This window comes from Panicum virgatum, chromosome 4N (genome assembly GCF_016808335.1).
Source record: "Panicum virgatum strain AP13 chromosome 4N, P.virgatum_v5, whole genome shotgun sequence".
NCBI lineage: Eukaryota > Viridiplantae > Streptophyta > Magnoliopsida > Poales > Poaceae > Panicum > Panicum virgatum.
This window is the reverse complement of record NC_053148.1, coordinates 9,334,923-9,356,768: the sequence shown is the minus strand read 5'-3', so window position 1 is coordinate 9,356,768 and position 21,846 is coordinate 9,334,923. Positions and strand designations below refer to the sequence as shown.

The 21,846-nt window shown below is 49.1% G+C and overlaps 3 protein-coding genes and 1 pseudogene across 6 annotated transcripts; 2 read left to right on the top strand and 2 right to left on the bottom strand.

Moving 5' to 3' along the window:
- The first annotated feature begins 1,507 nt into the window (after positions 1-1,507).
- Positions 1,508-5,604, top strand: LOC120670627 (protein WHAT'S THIS FACTOR 1 homolog, chloroplastic-like). Of its 4 annotated transcripts, none has more exons than XM_039950772.1 (4): positions 1,508-2,784; positions 2,911-3,291; positions 4,083-4,530; positions 4,836-5,604. In XM_039950772.1, the coding sequence occupies exon 1, from the start codon at positions 1,572-1,574 to the stop codon at positions 2,745-2,747; it is 1,176 nt and encodes a 391-aa protein (XP_039806706.1). In that variant the 5' UTR covers positions 1,508-1,571; the 3' UTR covers positions 2,748-2,784; positions 2,911-3,291; positions 4,083-4,530; positions 4,836-5,604. The 4 variants fall into 4 exon arrangements, with proteins under 4 accessions (XP_039806706.1, XP_039806705.1, XP_039806707.1 ...); XM_039950771.1 differs by having other exon boundaries at positions 4,083-4,740; XM_039950773.1 differs by lacking the exon at positions 4,083-4,530.
- Positions 5,605-5,889: 285 nt separating this feature from the next.
- Positions 5,890-6,972, bottom strand: LOC120668475 (basic blue protein-like). Its single transcript, XM_039948200.1, has 2 exons — positions 6,441-6,972; positions 5,890-6,303 (listed from the first exon to the last, which is right to left on the bottom strand). Exons 1-2 carry the CDS (start codon positions 6,646-6,648, stop codon positions 6,098-6,100), a joined length of 414 nt encoding a protein of 137 aa, XP_039804134.1. The 5' UTR covers positions 6,649-6,972; the 3' UTR covers positions 5,890-6,097.
- A 1,624-nt stretch (positions 6,973-8,596) lies between these two features.
- Positions 8,597-9,805, bottom strand: LOC120670675 (gibberellin-regulated protein 5-like). Its single transcript, XM_039950830.1, has 2 exons — positions 9,459-9,805; positions 8,597-9,331 (listed from the first exon to the last, which is right to left on the bottom strand). Exons 1-2 carry the CDS (start codon positions 9,525-9,527, stop codon positions 9,044-9,046), a joined length of 357 nt encoding a protein of 118 aa, XP_039806764.1. The 5' UTR covers positions 9,528-9,805; the 3' UTR covers positions 8,597-9,043.
- A 2,410-nt stretch (positions 9,806-12,215) lies between these two features.
- On the top strand, positions 12,216-18,243 carry LOC120669095 (annotated as a pseudogene).
- The last annotated feature ends 3,603 nt before the right edge of the window (positions 18,244-21,846 follow it).

Genomic DNA, 21,846 nt, shown 5'->3' with positions numbered 1-21,846 from the left:
TGTCCTCAGTAGTTCTTGAATAGGCTCCTCAAGCTCCATTTGTGGCAATTGAGGGCCCTCCGGTGTTATATGATGTACGACAGTCTTCCATGGGCTCTTGGTTTTCACCAATGAACCCTCTTTATCTTCACTTGGAGTTTGTCCCTCCTCCTCGTCTTCTAGGATTTCTTATGGAACCTCCTCTAATCCATTAGAATTAGGTAACTTGGTTTTTTCAAGTGACCACCAAGCAGAAGCTTCATCAAACACCACATTTTTTGAGGTGTGGCACTTCCCTGTTATTGGATCGCAGCATCTCCAACTTTTTTTGTGCATCATCATATCCGACAAAGATGCACTGAATTGCCTTCGTCTCAAACTTTCTCCTTAGGTGATCGTGCCCAAACATGGCTTACCACTGGCTTCACCTTCCATAGCAACTCATGAGGAGACTTGAATACCAGCTTTGGTTGATGTAGCCTATTAATGATATAGTCTGTCGTCCTCATACACTCAGCCCAAAATATTCCAGGCACATTCTTGGCATGAAGCATAATTCGGCAAGTTTTAGCAAGGTGACGATTCTTGCGCTCTGCTACTCCATTCTAGTGTGGAGTATTGGGGCATGCCAATTGCCTTCTTATCTTGTACTCCTTGAGATAGATAGTGAACTCATTTGATAGATACTCACTTCCATTGTCAGTGTGGAGGCATTGAATTTTATGTTGAGTTCACCTTCTATCTTCTCTTTGAACTCTTTAAACTTTGTAAAAGCTTCAGACTTCTCTTTCATAAAGTAAACCCAGACATATCTTGAGAAGTCATCAATATAAGTCACCATGTACCTCATTCCTCCAAAAGATATTTGCTTGACTAGGCCGAAGACATCTGAGTGTATGAGCTCCAAAGGTGTCTTTGATCGATGCTCTAACTTGTTGTATGACAATTAATGAGCCTTGCCATTCTGACAACCGGCACAAACTATATTTTTTCGAATGTCTATTTGAGGAAGCCCTTTCACCACTTGTTTCTGCATCATCTCTTTCAATCTACTATAGTTAATATGTCCAAGACGCGCATGCCACAGATCACAGATCACCGGTCTCATTCGTTCGAGTTTTGTTCACATAAGCGGATTGAGCTGAAAGGACATAGACCAATTATCTCCTCCTTCCATGAGAGGTCTGTTAGTAGCATACTTGTTTTTTTTTACTGTTATTGAATCCTTTGAAGGAGTTGAAGCTCTACTCTTCAAGGAGTTCAGGTGATGAAGCGAGCGATAAGGTTAGTACTCGAGTTAGCCAGAAAGCAAAATAATTTTTGACTGAAGATAGAATCCAATTTTTTGAGGGAAAAAATCAGTTCTAACTTTTAATTGTTTTTCCTGAAAAGAAAACCGCCTCTTTGTCAGTCGATAGGCCGCCGTTAAGCAAGCCCATTCATATAAAACTAAAAAAGGCCCACGTTCGTAAATAAAGCCCGTGTTGAGATAAGGAAAAAGCCCACGAACGCGTATCTCGACCCATTCGGCCGTTCGGGGTGCACGACTGACCCATTCCGGCCGCATCCGCCGCCGTGCCCCGTCGCCGAGCATGGCGCGGTGGTCGTCCCCCAAGGACCCCGCCCTGGAGGCCGCGCTCCGGCGCAACCGCCGCTGGGTCGTGAACAACCAGATCAAGCGCCTCCTCCTCCGCTTCCCGTCCCGCACGGCGCCCGTGCGCTTCCTCCAGTCCCGCTTCAAAACGCTCGACCTCATGGGCCGCGCCGCCAACTGGCTCGGCAAGTATCCCTCCTGCTTCGAGGTCTTCTCCGCCGACGCCGAGGGGGGCAGCGGCGAGCAGGAGCCTTACTTCGGCTTCACCAAGCGGATGGCGGCGCTCGTCGACGCCGAGGCGGCGGCGGTCGCGGCCTCCGAGCCGGCCATGGCGGACCGCCTCGCGCGGGTGCTCATGCTCGCCCGTGGCCACCGCCTCCAGGTCTCTAAGCTGGCCGCGCTGCGGGGCCCGCTCGGCCTCCCGGACGACTATCTCCTCCGCCTCCTCCCCGCCCACACCGGCCTTTTCCGCCTCGCCAACCCGTACCCTCACCGCCGGAACGCAGCCGAGCTGGAGCTTATCCGGTGGGCGCCCTCGCTCGCGGTCTCCGCCGTTGAGGCCGCCGCGGCCGCGAACGACTCCGCCCCGCGGTTCGCCTGCTCGCTGCCCGCCTCCTGGGCCAAGTCGCACGCCATGATGGAGGAGTTTAACTCCACGCCTTACATCTCGCCCTACTCGGAGGAATGGGCGGTGCCGGGCACGGACGCCGAGGCCGAGAAGCGAGCGGTGGCCGTGGTGCACGAGCTCCTCTCACTCACGCTTTGGAGAAAGATGTCAATTCTGAAGCTGGAGCATTTCAAGAGGGAGTTTGGGCTGCCGGAGGACACGGCGAGGATGCTGCTCTGGCACCCTTGCCTCTTCTATGTGTCGAATAGATACAAGATTCACATGGTGGTGCTGCGTGAGGGGTACGAGGGGTCGGAGCTGAAGGAGAAGGATCCTGTGGTGGTGGCCAAGGATCGGCTTGGGGAGCTTATGCAGGAGGGGCTGCATGAGTACAATCAACGAAGGCGCGCAGAGAATGTGGAGAAGAAGAGGAGGAGAGGGGAGATCGAGGTTAAGAAAGAGAAAGAAAAGGTGGAAGATGAGGAAGCGGCGCGGCTAGAAAGTGCAGAGAAGAGGGAGGAAAGGAGACGGTTTTACAAAGTGTTGTTCGATGATGGCAATCGGTGATTGTCATAAGTTTTTCTCTGTTGATCTTCAGAGGAAGGTAAAGATCATGGTTTGCTTATTGGACCTTGAGCATTTAGCTATTTTGCAATGTATGGAATCATTTATTCATGGATCCAATTAGGCTGGTAAACTATCTGCAAATGAAAATGGTTTCCCTGTACAGGAATGGAATTTGTTAACTGCTAAGCGGAATGTGTGACTGAAGATCTGCAAAATGGTATAATATTGATCTGTCACAGGGAGTAAGAGGTTGCAAAACATATTGCTGAGAGAATGTATTCATGGATTAACAATTGTTATGATGAGATTGGGATTTCTTAGGGGCTCGCAAGTGAGATAATGGTGCAGCCTGGAGTGTTCAGGGTCAGAGAGAATGGTATTCATTAGCTGCAAATGTTGCTGTTGACGAATTACTGAATGAATGCAAATGAACAATGCAATTCTGGCTGATCTTTCAGCAGAACAATAATTTTACCTTATGAGCTGTTCATTCTTGCATAGCAAATATTTGAACGTAAGACCTTGAACTTCAGAAAGCGATCAGGTATGTAGTAAGTTGCACTCATCTAATGTATTTGCTTTGTGTCATTTTTAGATTCATTAGGATAGCATTCTTCCAGTTTACCAATATCTTGTATGCTTTTAGGCATTTAAGCCCTGAATTAATAGATTCTATAGATGATTTAACTATACAAAATCGCACGCATGTCTATTGTCTCATCAATTATTTTTATGATGGAACTTTCCAAAATCATCCTTCTTGACGTTGATTTGGTTAGTCAACCATTTATGGATGCACTTAGATGATTTCAAGTCCTTGAGTGTTTGTATGCTTATGACAATTTGCTGGTCTGTAGTAGTCTTGTGGATTAAAGGGTACTATGGCCGAGCTGTGTTTATGCCATTGAACACACACCTATGTATGCCTGCTGATGTTGCAATGTGGAAACATACATAAAGATCAAAAGAAATAAAAACAGACACAATGCACGTTTATGAAAATTTATCAACATCGAGTGTTGTACCAAACTAGGCAAAGATCATAAAGCTGCCATTCTTTTCCTTATTGCTGGAAGACTTAGAAAAGTTAGGGAACTCGAAATATTTAAAAAAGAAAAACAGAACAGAAAAGGAACTGTCAATCATCATGCTCAGCAAACTTGGGATAATCCTAGAGCTCTAGAAGCACATTAATTGCTTTCGTGGTGGCCTCATCCCTTGTACACACCCCACCACCTTGTTGCTACCTTCCCATCCTGCAAAACGAATGATGAAGAGCATGGTTCAGTCATATGTGTGTCTTTGTAATGTTGTTTCCCTATTTTTCTTCACTAGGAGGAATACCTTTGGTCATATTGAAGCCACGCTTCTCGAGCTCTCTGTACTCCTGGCACAGTGCGCAGGTGTCGCACCAGAAGTGGACGCAGCAGTCCAAACACGGTGATTCTTGTAAGTTGTATTGTGCCCGCATTGAGGAGCGTTTGCTACAAGTATACAGCCACTGGCAACCTATGGACAGTAGCAGAACATACAGGGTCCCATTTATGCAGCACGCTACAAATAAGTAGGAGAGTCAGCCATAGAGATTGATGGTTTGTAGTGCACAAAGAGAAGAGGATGCGTAGAATACCTACATGTGGAGCCCCTGTCCACAACCTCAGCGACACGGCCAAATGTAACACAGGGGCACCAGCAAGTCAAGCAACCTGCAACATCGGGGAAGAAATGAAAATATGGATTGTTCTGAATCACATGTGCAAGAAGTGTGAGAAGAACTGAGAAGGTAAGCCCCATACAGGTGCCGACATCTCCGAAGCAGCTGCAGAGCCCAACAGACCACTCCCCTGGCATGTTGTTGATAGGCTGAGTAAACTGTGGTTTGTGCAAGACGGTAAAACGAGGCTTCTGGCTGTGTGTTTTGAGGCAATGCTACTGATCCTCTATGGATTATATAGCACTAACAACGCGTATCCATATGACACCACACTACAAAGTTAATTCCTTTGACGGCCTTTCTCGGAGCAAGAGTCTTTGTTCTTTTCTTTGCTGATGCACTGAAATGTTGTATGCTATTTTGTGTTTTTGCAGGTTTTGCCTTGAATTGGTCATCCCGATAATCCCACGTCCAATTGGCATGTTCTGCTTTGGACTATTCCTCCTGAAATCCCTATGCCGATCATTTGTTGAGGACTCGGCATCAATTTGGAGTTTTCAGTTTGGCGGTAACTTCCATTCCTCCTCGTTAATGTTGCCACCAGACTGGCCTTATGGAGTGGGGAAAAGATGGCAACGCTGCACCTTGTGGCTTCCTGGAGAGTCTGCTAGCTGTAGATTTTCAGGCTTCTCGCTCATAAAGTATATTCAAGGCCAGTTGATGCTAACTGACCAGTTTGCTCCGTTTCCTAGTTGCAGAAATGACGCAGTTAGTGAGCGACAAGAGGCGGTCATGCCTTATGATTGAAGCAATGCAGCTGGTTTTGTTTGAGTTGAAAGAAGTACAAGGTAGTGTACGTGTATTCCTTCACTTCGGGCTCGATTGCTCCACCACGGATAAAAGAATCAGCCTTTTTTTTTAGTTTTACTGAGCTGCCTAGTTGCTGAATTGGACGGGTCATGATCCAATCCAACGGCGCCAGCGACACCGTGCCAAGCGCTCCTGATTGAAGCGACGGAAATGGCAGAGCCGTTCATAAATCGCTCTCTCTGCAGCTTGATAAAATCGGTCACTTTCTGCTGCAGCCCTCGAATTTCTGCCACCTCCAAGTTCCATCCCGTGTTATTTTTTTTTGAATGAACAACACTCGATGACGATGAGTACATTTCTATTGATATAGCAGAAAACATCCACACTTCATTACGCTAACCTTGTTTCCTAGAATACTAGGAAGGTACGGTGGTGCGCTGAGCAAGCATGCCGCTACAGTTGCAACGATGGCACTGCTGCAAGATGAAGTGTTATTTTCTCGCGGGCTGGATCAACTTCCAAGGATGGCACCTGGCACGATACGATACACACTCCGATTTGACTCTTTTTTAAACCCTCTCCACGTGGCTCCTCCATCAAGAACTGAAAGGCTTTCGAGAGGGCGTCCATGATCCATGGCAAGATTAGCATCACGAGATCGCCCGAGAAGGCATCAGGTTTACTCATACAAGGGAATGTTACGTACGTGCCAATGAACTGGAACAACACAACTCGCAACCACACGGGAAACTACACAAGGAGAAACCGCCGTTGCACACGAGCGTGCAACGGCACGACGACGCACGACCACCGTACGTACGTATAGATGCCAACGTCGCAGGGCGGAGCCGCCTGCTGGCTCCTGGCTCCTGGCTGGTCACCTCGATCAGTAGACCTTGACGGCGAGCTTCATGCCGGCCTGGCAGTGCCCCGGCGCGCCGCAGATGAAGTAGTGCGTGCCGGCGGGGAGCCGGACGGCGTCGTAACCGGTGCGGTACACCGGGGCGCGGCCCTTGGGCGACACGACGCACCTCCGGTACCCGCCCTTGCTCACCCACGCCACGTCGTGGTACGTCGTGTTGTACTTGAACACTGCGCACCATCCGTTGTAGAGTTTGCACGGAGGAATGAAGATATGATGATGTCAGTGAAAAAAGACCCAACAAAATGAAATAATAGACCTACGTGCCGGCCGCCGTGCGGTACGGAGGTAGATCGAGAACACGTACCGAGCATGTCGCCGGCGTGGAAGGTCTTGCCGGCGAGCCACTGGCCGTAGTCGACGTTGCGCGTCCACCCGGCGGCGTCGCCCACCAGGTACGTCGCCCCCGCCGCGTCCGCCCCCGGGGCGGACGCCACCACCAGGAGCACCGCCGACGCCGCGCACAGGACCGCGGCGGCGACGCTGCTTGCGCTGCCTCTTCCCCGCCCCGCCATTCCCCTCTCTCGCGACCTTACTGGAGTGCAGACAGGAGACCGGCTGCTTGGCTTGGCTTGGCTTTGGCTCGCTGCTGCCTGGACTCGCAGGAAGGCGAGGACCTTTTGTAGCGCGCGCGGCGAGGGCGTCCGTGCACACGGATCACATCACTGTATTTTCAGCGGCACCCCAGCCACGACAAGAGCGAGCGAACGCATTGCTCACCGCACGCGGCGCCACGTTGTGCCGTGCAGCCGGCCCGTTCATTGACTGGCGACGAGCTTAAGCTCAACCGGCCCTAGCTAGCACTTGGAGCGAGAGATTAATTAGAGGATCGATCTCTTCTTCGGTTCTACTACAGAGCAGAGCATGTGACGGGCAGTGCTGCTGCAGGTTTTCTATGCGATGTCTGGCGGATTTCACGAACTGCTTGTACGCCTTTTGGGCACCGACAGTCCCTGCCGTGTGCAGTCGATTGCTTGCTTCCAGAAAGCCAGACCTGCCTGTCGTCGCTACTCATCAGTTGTGAAAATAAATCCATCATGAATTGACCGTAGGCAGCTAGGTTGCTCCTGATACGCCTCGGGAGCTGCGCGATGCTCGCTGCAATTGTCAAAGCTGCCACTGAGCCATCCCAGATCCACGATGCACGCCGCGGCAACGACCTGCCATTGGAGCCGTCCACAAAATTCAAACAAATGCGACACGTTTGTGCCATACCCAAAGCCTTGCAGTTCGGTCCGGGAGCACTTGCAAGTTGCAAGTGCAGCCTCGCATCCGGCTTCCGTTAGCCCGGGAACGCGAGAACTACCAAGTGTCTGGATTACTGGATGGTCGTCACATTCAGGAGCGCGACAGCGTTGTACACCTTGGTGACATGACGCAGCAACTCCGGGTTTCCGGTGTTGAAAGAGCCCGGAAGTACTGTGCTACTTTGTTTGAACACTGAAAACGGGTCCATTGATTATTCAGCTTTATTCGTCTTGGTTCACAGAAAATTTACTCAACAGCTTTGTGCCAGCAAAAGAAAAAACAGACGTGGTCTTTTTTTTCACGGAAAAAGGAAACAGAAGAACGGACCAGCAGCGTCGCCATCCATTCTGCAGGCCCAGGTTCCCGAGCCGTTAACTAACTGTACGCGTGGCCCAAGAGTAGTAAACTAACTGTATCTCGCCGGTCCATGACCGAGCCCAGCCCACGTCCGGATGAACTACTACTTTCTACTGGCAGACACGACCCACGGGCCCTGATGCCCTTTCGGCCTTTTTACTAGACCCCCTGGTGAATTTTGACGCATCATCCGCCCCAAGAAGGCAAAGATCTGTGAATCTGTGATCCATCGAACATCCAAACGGGACACTGGCCCTGTTTGGATCCCTATGTTATTTAGTAACACATCTCAAATAACCTCCAAATAATACTTGAGAGCCAAACATGTGTGTTATTTGTGTGTTATTTGGTACTAACACACTCCAAAACTCTAACCCCTTCAAGATATGATTATTGTGTTACTTCTGGTGGGTCCTACTGAAAAAAGAGGCAATCAATTACTTCGTGGATCCAATTGTGGCCGCTACGCTGGTGAGGCCACGCGCTCCTGCCAAGGATTATTTACTTTGATGATTACCTGTATATTCATCTCAGCTGTAACATTCTTACCTTGTATGCAACGTTTTACTTTTGATGATCCTGCCAAAGCTGAAAAGTTAAGCTGCTGTTCGTTATAGTATCTTCCTTGCCAAGTTGCCATACATGAACTTGTTACCAGAATGTGAGCACATCAGGCCACAGCATGGGCCGGCCATAACAAATCACCCAAAAAGAGAGAGCATTGGTTTCTTAAATGTTAAATAACACTAGCATTCAAATTGGTAAGTATTATTTCTTTGGAGGGTTATTTGGAGGGGTTAAAATCTAATACTAACACTAACACTAGGATCCAAACACGGCCACTGTCACACTCGAAAATAAAGAAAGAATGTAGTATTAGAACTGGCATTCTGCGCGAGTACGAACTGCAAATAGCAAGGTTATCAGGCTTGACATGGCCCACTAATGGTGTGGGATTTCCATCATTAGGCTGGATAATTTTAATCAAGTCCTACTAAATAGAGAGGTAGCTGTGCCCCATGCCGTGCCACCCTTACATAGGAATATCCTATTTCTCCCCTGATTTGTTCTTTCCTAATGCCTCACCAACAGTTGCACTAGCACAAGCACATGGTGCGGCATCCAGATCTGCTCGGAATAGCATGGCAGATTCAGCAAACGGCCGCATCACTAACACACCTAGCAGCTAGGGGGAGAACAGAGCACGAACACTGCCTGGATCATCGGTAAGTAAGCCTGTGGATCTTGACAGCAGCGGCCACCGGAGGAGGAGCACGAGCAATGGCGGCCGGGATCTGATCTAATCTAGGGGCACTTGGGCCCTCCCTCCTTGGTCTTCCAGTTGTTGTAGCAGGGGCAGGCGCCCTTGTTGCCGTAGAACCCGGGGGGCACGCAGAGGCACTTGGCGCAGCACTTGTTGCAGAAGGTGAGGCAGGCCTTCTTGTACTGCGTGTTGGAGCACCGCGTCCCGCACTTGGGCGAGCACTCCCACGGCTTCAGGTTGCCGCCGCCGTTCCCGTTCCCGTTCCCGTTCCCGTTGCCGTAGCCGTTCCCTTTGCCTTTGCCGTTGCCGCCGCCGCCGGCCGCCACCTCCTGCGGGAAGGCGGAGGACACGAATCGGTTAGTTGGTGACCAGCAGCCGCCGCCAGGCCACGAACGCGCAGCGCGCGCGGCACGGGAAATGGCCGAGAGGAAGGGGCCGGGGGGCCCGCGAGCTTACCACGGGGAACGTCGCGACGGCGAGGAGCAGGAGCGCGAGCACCAGGAAGGAGACGGTCTTGGCAGCCATCGCTCGCTTGCCCGCCTTCTTCCCGGGCCTTTTTCGCCGTGCTGTGCGTGGAGCTGCTGACGGGGCGAGATTTTTGGGGAGGAGCAGGCAGCTGCTCTGCGCCTCCGTCCGGGCCGAGCTTTTATAGAGACCCAGGACCAGAGGTGGACGGTGGTGGTGGCACCGTGGCAATGGTGGCAAGGCACGGCGGCAGGCAAGGGGGGAGGTGAGGGCAGTTGTGGAAGGGAGGGAGCGCACCGGCCCCGGCGAGGACGGGCCCGGGCAGGGGCAGGCATGTGCGGGGCCAGTGGGTGCGCAGACAAAGGCTGCCGACCGGCGACCACCCATGCCCATGCCCGCGTCCGCGTGGTTGGGGCGTGGCGTTGGGCACGTGAGCCGCCTAGGATGAAAATGGGGGCGGAAAAACTACTCAATCATTTTCGTTTCCGTTTTTTATTACGAAAAACGGGAGCGGGAGCAGAATAGTCAGATACGGGAGCGGAAATGGGATATAACGGATACGGAAACGGGCGGGAAAGGAAAATCTACCAGAATGCATTATTATTTAATCACCATTCATTGTGCATGAATATAACACTAGACATTCCTTTACACAAGCTATTTTTCAAAAATATAATCAATATTTCTTGTTTCCTACGATAAACCGTGAAATATATGTATTTATGTTGAGGAACATATATTGATGTTGAGAAACATGAGAGGATATATGGTGTGTCTATTATTTTTTTCCGGATTTTATAAATACAGAAAAAATACGAGATTATCACAGCTAAAAACGAGATCCCGCAAATACGGACGGGATACACCTTCTCCCGCTTTCCGTCCCATTTCTATATTTTTCTGTAAATACAGAAACATGCAGGATTATTTCTATCGGGGACGAGATCGGATTTTTTCCGTCCGTTTTCATCCTTAGACCCACCCTTGCTACTTCACTTGCCAGGTCCAGGAGCAGGAGGACCCGTGTCGAGCGTTACCTCACTTGCCTGCCTGGAAACCGAAACGGCAAAAAAGTTTCTGCTCTCTGTGTTTTTGACGGGTCTGCCGCTTTCAACAACGATTGCCTTGTGATCTGAATCTGATTAGCAGCGCGCAGGGTGCGAGGGCATGTGGTTTGGTCCGCGGAATGTTGGGTGTGGATCAAGATCTGAAAGATGTGAAGGTGGCGGATGGATCAGGCGGCGCATGATGTTAGATCCCAGCGGCTGCGTATCCTAATGGCCTTTTAGCGCCGCTGGATTGCCGGGCACATGGCCGCCGGGGACAGGGATTTCTAGAGCCACTCTGCGGTCTGTGCGCCCCCCCCCCCCCCCCCCCCCCCCCCCCCCGGTTCTGGCTGGGGAACCCAAAACAAAAGCGAAAACCCGGGTCGGCAGGCAGGGCTATGCCTTATTGTACAAAAATATTGCTTGCTCCTACAAGAGAGCCCCGCCGGCGCCACTGGCTCATCTCGCAACTGGCACGAGTCGTCGTGCACGCCGGCCTGGCCAACTCGCGGATGAACTGATGAAGGAGGCCGACACGCAGTGCAGGCGGTGCTGGTGCTACTTCGGTTGCCACGAGTGGCTATACCCTACTACAGTTTGACAAAGCCGCGGCGCCGAACGTGCTGCCCGTGTCCCCGCCTTGACTCGCGCGCCGCGGGAGACAAGGCGTGTGGGCCCTTGGACGTGATTCGGGGCCGCGAGGTTATTCCGCCGGGAAGCACCGGGCCGCGGCGCCGCTCCGGCCGTCCCGGGCGGAGGCGGTGCGCGCAGCACTGCTCCTACTCGACGGCGCGGCGGTTGTGCCGTCACCGACGGGCGACGGCCTTTACTCCCGGCCGCATTCGCATGTGGCTGCGTCTGGCACATGGTGGTGGCCCGGCCGGGGATCGCCGGCTGGGCGGCCACCGCTTGCTGGCTCACGCGGTCCTGTCCGGCCCGTGGTGGGTGCCCGCCCGGCGCTAGCGGTGCTGCAGCCTGCAGCTGCCGTGGGAGAGCCGGAGCGGGGAGGCAAAGGTAACATGGGGGACGGCAGGTGGGCGCGCCAAAGTTGGTTGGGGCCGTGATGATCGTCGGCTCGATCGGGCACGGTCGTCGAGAATGTCCTCTGCTTTGCTCTCCCGTCCGCGCGACCGGTGAGTCGGTGACAGCGTCTGCAAGCAGGGCAAGTGGACCCATCTGCTCAGCTCCCACGCGAGCTATGCAGGCCACTGGGCCACCTAGTTTGACGTGCTAGAGCTTGGGCCAGATGCTGGGCCTTCGGGGCTGTGCGGCTGCAGTTGCTTGTGCAGCCAGCTGTACCGAACGGGCTGAACCCCGGCCCATAAGAAAGCCACCATCAGACATGGACAACGATCAGATAGAACGACTAGATCTCTCATCTTCCTCGTTCCCCTTGCTACAGTTCAGAACCGCGGCGGAGAGGCGATTTCGCTCCTGGCATCGATCTCGCCGGCTCCTTGCATCTGGCGTCCGTTCCGGTGCCGGAGGTGGAGAGGAGCTGCGGGATCGATGACTGGTGTACATACTCCTTTGTTTCAGTAGTTTAGATCTAGGTAGCGTTTCTAGGATGGAGGAGACGCTGCTGCGATGGAATAAATTTCTCCAGCCCCTTCTCCGTCTTGCTGGATCGGGCTCTGGTCCAAGCGAAGAGCTAGAGTGCTACGACCTCGTTGGGTTTGCTTGTCCCCCCTCATCTCCGTTGATGTCGGCGTCGGCGGTGGATCTAGGAGGTATGCCTACCAACTCGTTACTGAGAAATCGGGTTGGATTTTGCTTCCCACCTGTTTAGGTGGTTGAGTTCCCCGTTGGGTTGTCTCGTCGTTTGGTGAGCCGGAGTTCTGGGTGGATCTTGTGGTGCCAGCTCTCTGGTTTCTCGGCGAGGTGATGGCCGACGGCCATCTTCAGCCTGGGCGTTCAGCGTTCCTACGGTATGTCGATGCTTTCGATATACTACTCTTGGAGGTAGTCAAAAACTATGTTGTTTCTTCGTCGGTAAGGGGAACGGCCTCAAGCTGCTGGAATCTTCGTTCGCCGGTGATGAGAACGGCCGGGTTGTTCTTGCAAGGGCTGACCTGTATTTTTTCTATTTCCCATGGGTGTCTTTGTAAGAATGTAAACTTTGAGGATTATGTGTAATATATTAACCCGGTTTCTCAAAAAAAAAAAACATGGACAACGATCGGGAATTCTCAGTTTAACCTATACGCATAAGGATGTAGCTAGGGGATGTGAGCTCAAGAGCGTGTACTGCGAGCACGCGCCGGCCACCGGGAGGTGGTGAGCGTGCATCGGGTCGTATTAGAGGTAACACGTGTTACTGCAATCGAATTGATAGCAGAAGCGCGCGCTAGCCCCCTGCTCCGATCCACCCGAGTTAGTTTTTGTGGGCTCAATTCGTCGTGGGTTTCCTGGGCTTTGCAGAATTCTCCTTTTTCTTCCGTCGCCTTCCGTGCGTCCCAGTCGCGTTCGGCCGTTCGTGAGCAAGAGAAAAACCGAACTGCACATATAGTTTGATATCTAAGACCATATTCAAGATTTTGAATTTGAAAAGGAGAATTTAATTATAAAATCTGAGCTTCATAGGGAAACATAAGTAGCATTTCTGAACAAAAAAAAAATTCTAGTTCTAGTACAGGTCTTGAACTTTCTAGGTTGTTTTTTTGTTATTCATGTCTGAACAAAATAACATTTGTTCATTTTATTAGTACTAATACAGGTATGTCTTCAAAGTGGTGTTTTTCTGAAGTAAAAAATGAGGGCAACGAGCTGAAGAGTTTTTAGAATTAAATTCACACTCCCCGCGCTTTAAGAGTTGGTAGGAATACATTGTTCATTTAGAATAAAAAATAAATTAAATTGTTACGATGTGCTTCTTTGGAACAAATTTGAATTTCCAAAAATGGAACATAATTTATATCAAACAAATTAATAGATTTGTTCTAATGGAATATTTTTTAATTTAGAACAAATTATGATTTAAATCCAAATTAATCATGTGGAAAATAATTCCTTTGGAACAAAATACGAGAATTGTTCCAATGGAACAAATTGCTAATTTAGAACAAAACATGAATTAAACCACATTAATGGTGCAGAACATGTATGCTTAGAACAAATTATTTTATTTGTTCCACCGAAACAAAATTATTACGATGTGCTCCTTTGGAACAAATTTGAATTTCTCAAAATGGAACATAATTTATTCGAATAAATTATTAGATTTGTTCCAATGGAACACATTTTTTGATTTAGAATAAATTATTATTTAAATTCTTAATCATGTGGTACATAATTTCTTTGAAACAAAAATATGAGAATTGTTCCAATGGAATAAAATTTTCATTTAGAACAAAAAAATGATTTAAATTGTTATGATGTGCTCCTTTGGAATAAATTTCAATTTTTCAAAATGGAACATAATCTATATCGAACAAACAATAGAATTATTTGAATGGAACACTTTTTTATTTACAATAAATTATGATTTAAATTCAAATTAATCATGTGGAACATAATTCCTTTGGAACAAAATACGAAAATTATTCCAATGAAACACATTGTTCATTTAGAATAAAATATGAGTTAAACCATCTATATGCTTTGGAACAAATTATTTCATTTGTTCCACCGGAACAAACATGTTACAAGAATTGTTCCAATGGAACACATTGTTCATTTAGAACTACTGCAAGAAGAAAGCTCACAAATTTGTTACAAAAATACGAGAATTGTTCTAAGGAATGGAGGATCAGGAGTACGGACGGGGTGGGGTAGAGCAAGAAGAAACCTGCCGCGGAATAACGAAGTAAAAAAATTGCTTAGGAACGAAAGCTCACAAATTAAAAAATAGTAACCTGGACATAAAGAACTACTGCATTTGTCAAACTAAAAAGAAATTCTTTGGTAATTAGAAATGCTGAACAGGTAGAGATACATTATGCAGCTCCATCCGATAAAAGGTACAAACAGTAAGGGGGATGGCTAAGAAAAAAATGGAGAAGACACAAGGAGGCTTGTGTCAAAGATTTTTCATCACATTAACAACCACACAGTAACCTGGATATAAAAGAACTGCTACATCCATAGTGTAAAAGAGTTATGGAGACAATAGCGAACAAAAGATGGTATGTGCTACTCAGCTTTACAGAAATTCACAGTAGGTGGTTAAAAATGGCCGCTGCACTAGAGCTATTACATGCATTTGTACTATATACGTGATGCAAATTTTATGTATATATTAAATGTTTGTATGTAATTTTTGTGTGTATAGTTTCTTACGAAAAGAGAAAGAGAAGAGGGACACATTGTTGGGGAAAAAAAGCCCAAATGCGCTCGGCGCGTGGCGGCTTGGCGCTGCGCCGCTGCGAATAGCCCTTTGGTGTCATTAAATGGGAATGGAGGACAGACAGACAGGGTAGTTAACTTCGTAATATGCAAATACCTTGTTGGAAATCGACCGCACCAAACGCTCGCTATGGTCGCCCGTAAATTAGATTGACCCTTGTTGATTGTCATTGTGATGTCAGGATTTAGGCCAAGTTTCTCTCCAAGACAATTTATTGGCTTCCATTCATCCGATGCTCTCGTCGCCGTTCTCCACTTACGCATTTGTTTGGTTTGGATACCAAATGGATTAGGTTGGATCCATTCCAATTTTTTAGGTTGAGTCAACTCATATAGCGTTTAGTTGGAGGGTTGGGTGGAACTCAGTTTCTTGTTTAGTTAGAGGTATTTGTAGAGATGGGATGGGTACCATTTCACACAGTTAGTAACAGTAGTCCATGGATCCTACTTGTCATCCTCATCCACTCTTTTTTCTTGTACACCTCGTCTCCTTCCTTAAGCCGCTCATCCCTCCTCTGCTCGAGCCGGTCACCGCGAGTAGCTCGCCCTGCTGCGTCGCTCCTCCGTCGGAGCGGGCCGCTGCGGCTCGAGCTCATCCTGCCATGTCACCCCTCCACCTAAGCCGGTTGCGCCTTACTCCCCCGTCGTACCTCGCTCTCCCTGCCGTGCTTCACTCCCTCTGCCGCCCTTCTCCCGCCTCACCCTGCACCGCATTGCTCTGCCGCAGGCCTCACTACTCCTCCCCATGCGTCGCACCCTCCACCACCTCGCCCCCCGCTCTACTCCTAGAGCTCCGCCGCCTCGCCTCTGCACTTCTCCTCCACTAGAGCTCTGCCTCGAGCACCTGTGCAGGCTCCTCGCCACCCTTACCGCGCACGCTCGCCCTACCAGCCACGCCACGAGCCGCCACCGTTCCCTTCTTCGCCGCTTGCTTCCTCCGCCCGACAGGCCGCGGTTGCCTCCCATCTTGCTCCCACCAGCCGCCCCCGCTCGCTCTCATGCTAGATCGAGTGATAAAGGCACGACGACGTCGAAGTGGGTGGGATTTGTCCCATGGTGGGCGGACCATTCCCCTTTAGGATTGGATCCAACCCACCTCTTATTGCAACCAAACACGGGTTGAAGTAGGTCGCACCCGCCCGACCCATTTCGACCCACCAACCAAACACGTGCTTAGAGTCTCAAACCTAGTACTTTTCTCGGTCATAGTACTAAACGCAAGTTTGAGATCCCATCACATCGAAAACCGTCCGAGATCGCTGGTTGGCCCACGTTTTCTGCTTCCGTTTTGTGACAATTAACTTACGCTGCAAATGGAACGGACCGGCCAATCGATTTAGCTCCTTGTTGCGTCCCGATCCCAAGGACGTTGAATCACAACACAAGGACATTACAGTGTAACTTCTTTGGTTAATTAGGAGGCAACTGGCAACGCAGAATCTGTCAATGTCAATAGGGGATAATAGAAAACTGGCTCAAGATCTTCACGGCCGAGTTGCAGCCTGCACCAACGTGGATTTACTGTGCTTACTACTCCTTACGGCTGTAGTAGTGGTTGACCCCAATTTCAATACAACAGCAACGACCAGGACACGTTGCACACTGTTACTACTCCTATGTACCAGAGGAGAATTGGGGCGCGAGAGCAGGGCAAGAAGACAAGAGGACAGAAGACGATCCGGCGCTTTGCTCACCGCCTTCGCGCTGACCGTGCCCACGCTCGTCATCCTCCTCGCCGGGGGCGCTGGCGCGCCGGCGGTCTGGGTTAGGAACGCCATGGCGGCCTTCCGGCAAGGTAAAGCGTTAGTTTGCAACGTGTCTGTGTTACGACTCCCAAAATTGCACGGTGTACGGTGTGCCTGAAATTTAACGGCCTACAGGTCCGGACGATTTCTCCTCCTCCGCGTACACGAGGGCGGCGCACGACAAGCTTCACGGCGGCCTCTTGGTGGAAGGGTTCGACGAGGAGTCGTGCCGCAGCCAGTACCAATCGGCCACGTACCGCCGGAACACCGGCCGGCGACCCTCGGGGCACCTCGTATCCAAGCTGCGACGGCACGAGGCCCTGCAGAGAAGGTGCGGCCCGGGCACCGCCGCCTACCGCGACGCCCTGGAGCAGCTCAAGTCCGGCAGGAACGCCGCCGCCGCGCCGCCGCCCCCGGAGTGCATGTACCTGGTCTCCATCTCGTACCGCGGGCTCGGGAACCGGCTCCTCGCCGCGGCGTCGCCGTTCCTGTACCCGGCCGCACCCTCCTCGTCGACCCCAGCGCCGAGACGGATTCGCTGTTCTGCGAGCCGTTCCCCAACACGACGTGGCTGCTGCCGCCGGGCTTCCCTTTGGCGCTCTGGAGCTTATACCTCGACACCCCGGAGCGCTACGGCAAAATGCGGGAGAGCGGCGTGCTCAGGCCGGACGCGGCGAGCGGTTCGCCGGTGGCAGCCGCGGACACGCCGGCGCCGGCGTTCGCGGACATCCACCTCGACTACAAGTCTACAACCAGACCGACCACGACAAGCTGTTCTTCTGCGACGAGGACCAGCGGCTGCTCTCGAGCTTCCAGTGGCTGGTGTTGAGGACGGACGGCTACATCGTGCCAGGCCTCTTCCTCCTGGAGACGTTCCGGGAGGAGCTCGACGCGCTGTTCCCGGAGCGCGACGCCGTGTTCCACCACCTCGGCCGGTACCTCTTCCACCCGGCCAACCACGTCTGGGGCCTCGTCACGCGCTACTACCGCGCGCACCTGGCGTGGGCGCAGCGCCGGGTCGGCATCCAGGTGCGCGTCTTCCCCTGGGAGCCGGACTCGCCGGAGCTCCTGGGGCGGATCACGAGGTGCACGCAGGAGGAAGGGCTGCTCCCACGAGTGGTGGACACGGAGGAGCCGGCCGCCGTGACGGCGGATCCGGCCGGGCGAGGCGTCAAATCCAGCGCCGTTCTGATCACCTCTCTCAAGGCCTGGTACTACGAGCAGGTGAAGGGCATGTACTGGGAGAACGCGGCGGCGGGCGGCGAGGTGGTGGTCGTGGGCCAGCCGAGCCACGAGGAGTACCAGCGCTACGGCATGAGGTCGCACGAGTACAAGGCGTGGGCGGAGATCTTCCTGCTGAGCCTGACGGACATGCTGGTCACCGCCGGCAAGTCGACGTTCGGGTACGTGGCGCATGGGCTCGCCGGGATGAGGCCCTGGGTGCTGCTGCTCAACCAGGCGAATGGCACCGCCGGGCACGGGCGGCCGTGCAGCCGGGGCGTATCCATGGAGCCGTGCTTCCACACCGCGCCGCCTTACGACTGCAAGAGACGGCGAGACTCCGGCGAGATCGTGCCGCGTGTGCGGCACTGCGAGGACGTGCCCACGGGGTTGAAGCTTTTCGACCGAAAGGAATGGTGAATAGGACAGTTGTGTTGTAGGACACCACACCAAGCAACAAGCATGGGTGACGCCTTATGTGTTGAACATTTTATTTTTGGGTCTAGCTCACTCAAACTTGGGTATTTTAAAGGGTAATGACTTTATTATGGCCTGCCGTACGTTTGCACTATTGTACGGCAGCTTAAATTAACCTTCCGTCCCGCAGGATACATTAGCACATGCAAACAATTTTAAAACTTAAAAAACTTGTAGTTCTTAAACTATCCATCAAACTCAAATTCCGATTGCACAATTGTATCTCGTTCGATGAGACCTTCAAAATAAGATCTCACTTGTATATATTTCGACAATATTTTTTAGAACATATAAATTGCTTTATGTACAATGGAAAAAATGCAAAAATAAATTAGTTAAAATACTCAACCAATATTCTAAAATTGCCTATTATTGATCATGCAATCAACATTCATCTACTTAACAAAGTTGTTTACCCTTTATCCATTAATGATACTAAACAATCTATCTTCACAACATGAACACCAATACCCTTCTCTAAAAAAATATATATTATTAAAATATAGTGGTGTGAGATCTTGTTTTAAAGCATTAATTGAAATAAATACAACTGTGCAATCGGATTTTAATTTCGATACTCGGTTTTGAAATTATGATTTTTTTATTTCAAAAATATGTACATGCATCCTCTTTGTCCTACTCTCTTTGTCCCCCACGTGCATGCACACCCCAACTCAGATGGCGGCCGTACCAGTGGTTTAATTTACGGCCGGCCGTAAGTTAGCTGTGTCCATTTTAAAGTGACTCTTTTTTCTCTCGAATACGCACAAGAGCTACGCATCTTTGTATTAAGAAGAATAAGAGTTAGAATTTGTTTACAATGCAGTTTATATGTAGTTCCTTATATGGATTACTCGCAAAAGAGAAAACCTAATTTACACGCTGCAGTAGAAGTCCAAAGATCAACGTCGTCCTTGATGTGTTGCACGATCGCAGATGTGCCAGCAGCGTGACGGTCGCTTCTTCCAGATGTGCCAATAGGGAGCTCAACTTCTCTTATTCCTCCCACTATCTTACTATTACTAATTGAAGGCTCTTTTTGAATCTCCACGTCAAACCACCTAGAATCCTAGGTGGAAACTATAAAAAATAGAAAAAATACTAGAAATTTTTATAAAAATCAGAAACATCCAACCATCAGTTCAACAACTCTAATCAGTCATTGGATCTATTACCTAATAAAGTATCCATCTCTAACATTGAAATTAGGCTAAAGCAACCTCTAAACATGTATGTAAATTACCTATCTCCGCCATTATAAAAATTCTAAAGTAACCCCTTGGTGCAAATTATCCACCAATGCTATTATAAAAATAATAAAAATAATTCTATAAATTTTCATATAAATTATCCGAATATGTCATTATTAAAGTTGAAGTAACTCCTAAATCTGAATCTAAGTTATATAATTATAACAAAATATTAAGTGCCCCAATATAAAATTATAACAAAATATTAGTATGTCATTATTTATTCTAATTAGTCTATGCGGAAGCACGAGTTGATAGAGGCTAGTTCTTGATACAAAGTGCATCCACGCTGAAGTGGCAAGTGCAGTTTGCCCAGGATGTGGTCCTCTACCACACTTCCTTTGAGTACGGACAGTGCACAAGATGTGTCACCTACATGCATGCATATTCCAAACTAAAATCTATAAATAGTAAATCGAGCATCTGGATTAAATTTGAGTTGCACCATTATCTTTTTTATGATAATATCTTCAAAACAAGATCATACTTGTCTTTGTTTGCATGATATTTTAAAAATATTTTTAATACTAAATAATTAGCTTCAGCTACTGGGAATAAATAAATTTAAATATGAAAAAATAATTATTTTATGAATAAAAAATTAAACATAATGAATAAATAATACTCCATCCGTCCCACAAAGACTGTAGTTTTAGCATTCAAATTTTGTTTCACGAAGAGTGTAGTTTTAGGTTGTAATGAGATCCATTTAATTAAAGTAATATCAAGTAACAAGAATACATTGCATGGAAAAATGCATAGAGCCAATCAAATATTTATAGATGTTACTTTTCTAGTTCCAATGCATATGGATTCATTAAGAATCTAGAAAACCAAATAAATAACACGGTTTTCAATCATAATTGGTAGAAGTAATTAGGGGCAACAAAGTCATTTCTTTGGATGAGTAATGTGTCAAAAAATTTCTAAAATTACACTCTTTACGGGACGGAGGGAGTAATGTACAACGAACAAAACATTAAATATCACAAAAATATGATTATATAGGCTAAATAAAAGAAATGAATATCGCGAACAAATGGGTCAACATCACATAATAATTTAATGTACAAAAGAACAAATAATTTAGCATTGAGAATAAATTATATACACCTAAACATATAATTTTACATGAAGAAAAGCAACTATGTTGAAAGGAAAAAAATGAGGAATAGTTAGGAGGTATGCATTGGGAGTCCTGCTAAATCTAACCCCGTGAGAGCGAATATTTTAGAATCTAACAGTATTGTGCTTTCAGTGGTAGGCAATGCTCCCGTCGATAACGAGACGTCTGTGGTGACTTCATCAATCTCGAGGCATTGTTGGCTCAATCTTCGAAGCTCATAGGGTAGGGGTAGGGTTTGCATTCATGTATTTATAAGGGTGAGTGTGCGTGCATTTTGAGTGTAAGTGTTGTATTATTTAAGTTTTTTTTTTAAAAAATCTGACCTCCAAAGTAAAGTAGAAGCCATGCATGTCTTTGTTAATCGACCTATTGAGTTTCATTGACGCGGCCAAGTAAACGCAGTTACCAAGTGGCATGTTGGTTTAGCCATTAGTGGCTAGCGCTCCAGTGGCGCCTGTAGTTTGCACCTCGGCCGGGTGCTATTCCCGAACGCCGGTTTCTCGTTTTTTTTTTCAGGGAACCGCTGGTTAAATGGCCTGTTTGTTTACTTCGTCGGAGGACGAACTGAATCGAAGGCCGGGTCGTCGGAGACTTCGTAGTTGGTCGGCCGATGTTGTAGCTGACACACGCAGGCCAGGCAGAGAGTAAGCACATGCGTGGCGCGCCGCTCGAGTTCTTGCTCGAAACGCATGCCGGCCCAGGCTAGGACCGTGTCAACTCTACATCGGAGTGGACGACGTTATTATGAAGAGCTGGTTGCTTGCACTTTACCTCAGGAGGCAGCGTTCTCAAGTCTGGATCGTTATTAGGCGCAAGCGCAACGTGCATCCCTGTCGATCGACTGTAAGAATCAAGCTAATATAACTCCAGTATTACTAATCTGATGGTGATCGGCAGGGTTACGTCGGCGTGGACTTGATGAGGCCTAATTAATTAAGGGAAAAATCCATTTTTCAAATTCTGAACTATCACGATCGTCCGATTTTAAACCTGCAACGATGAAACCAAATATTCTTCGCCTGCAAACTGTTGAAACCGTGCAAAATACACCACCGAGCCGAAACCACTCCGGTTTTGACCACATTAGCCAGCTGATGTTGCCTAGGCATTCAATTTAGCTAGCCTACTTGCTGCTCTCGTTGTCGCCCGCCACGTCCGGCAGGGCGGCGC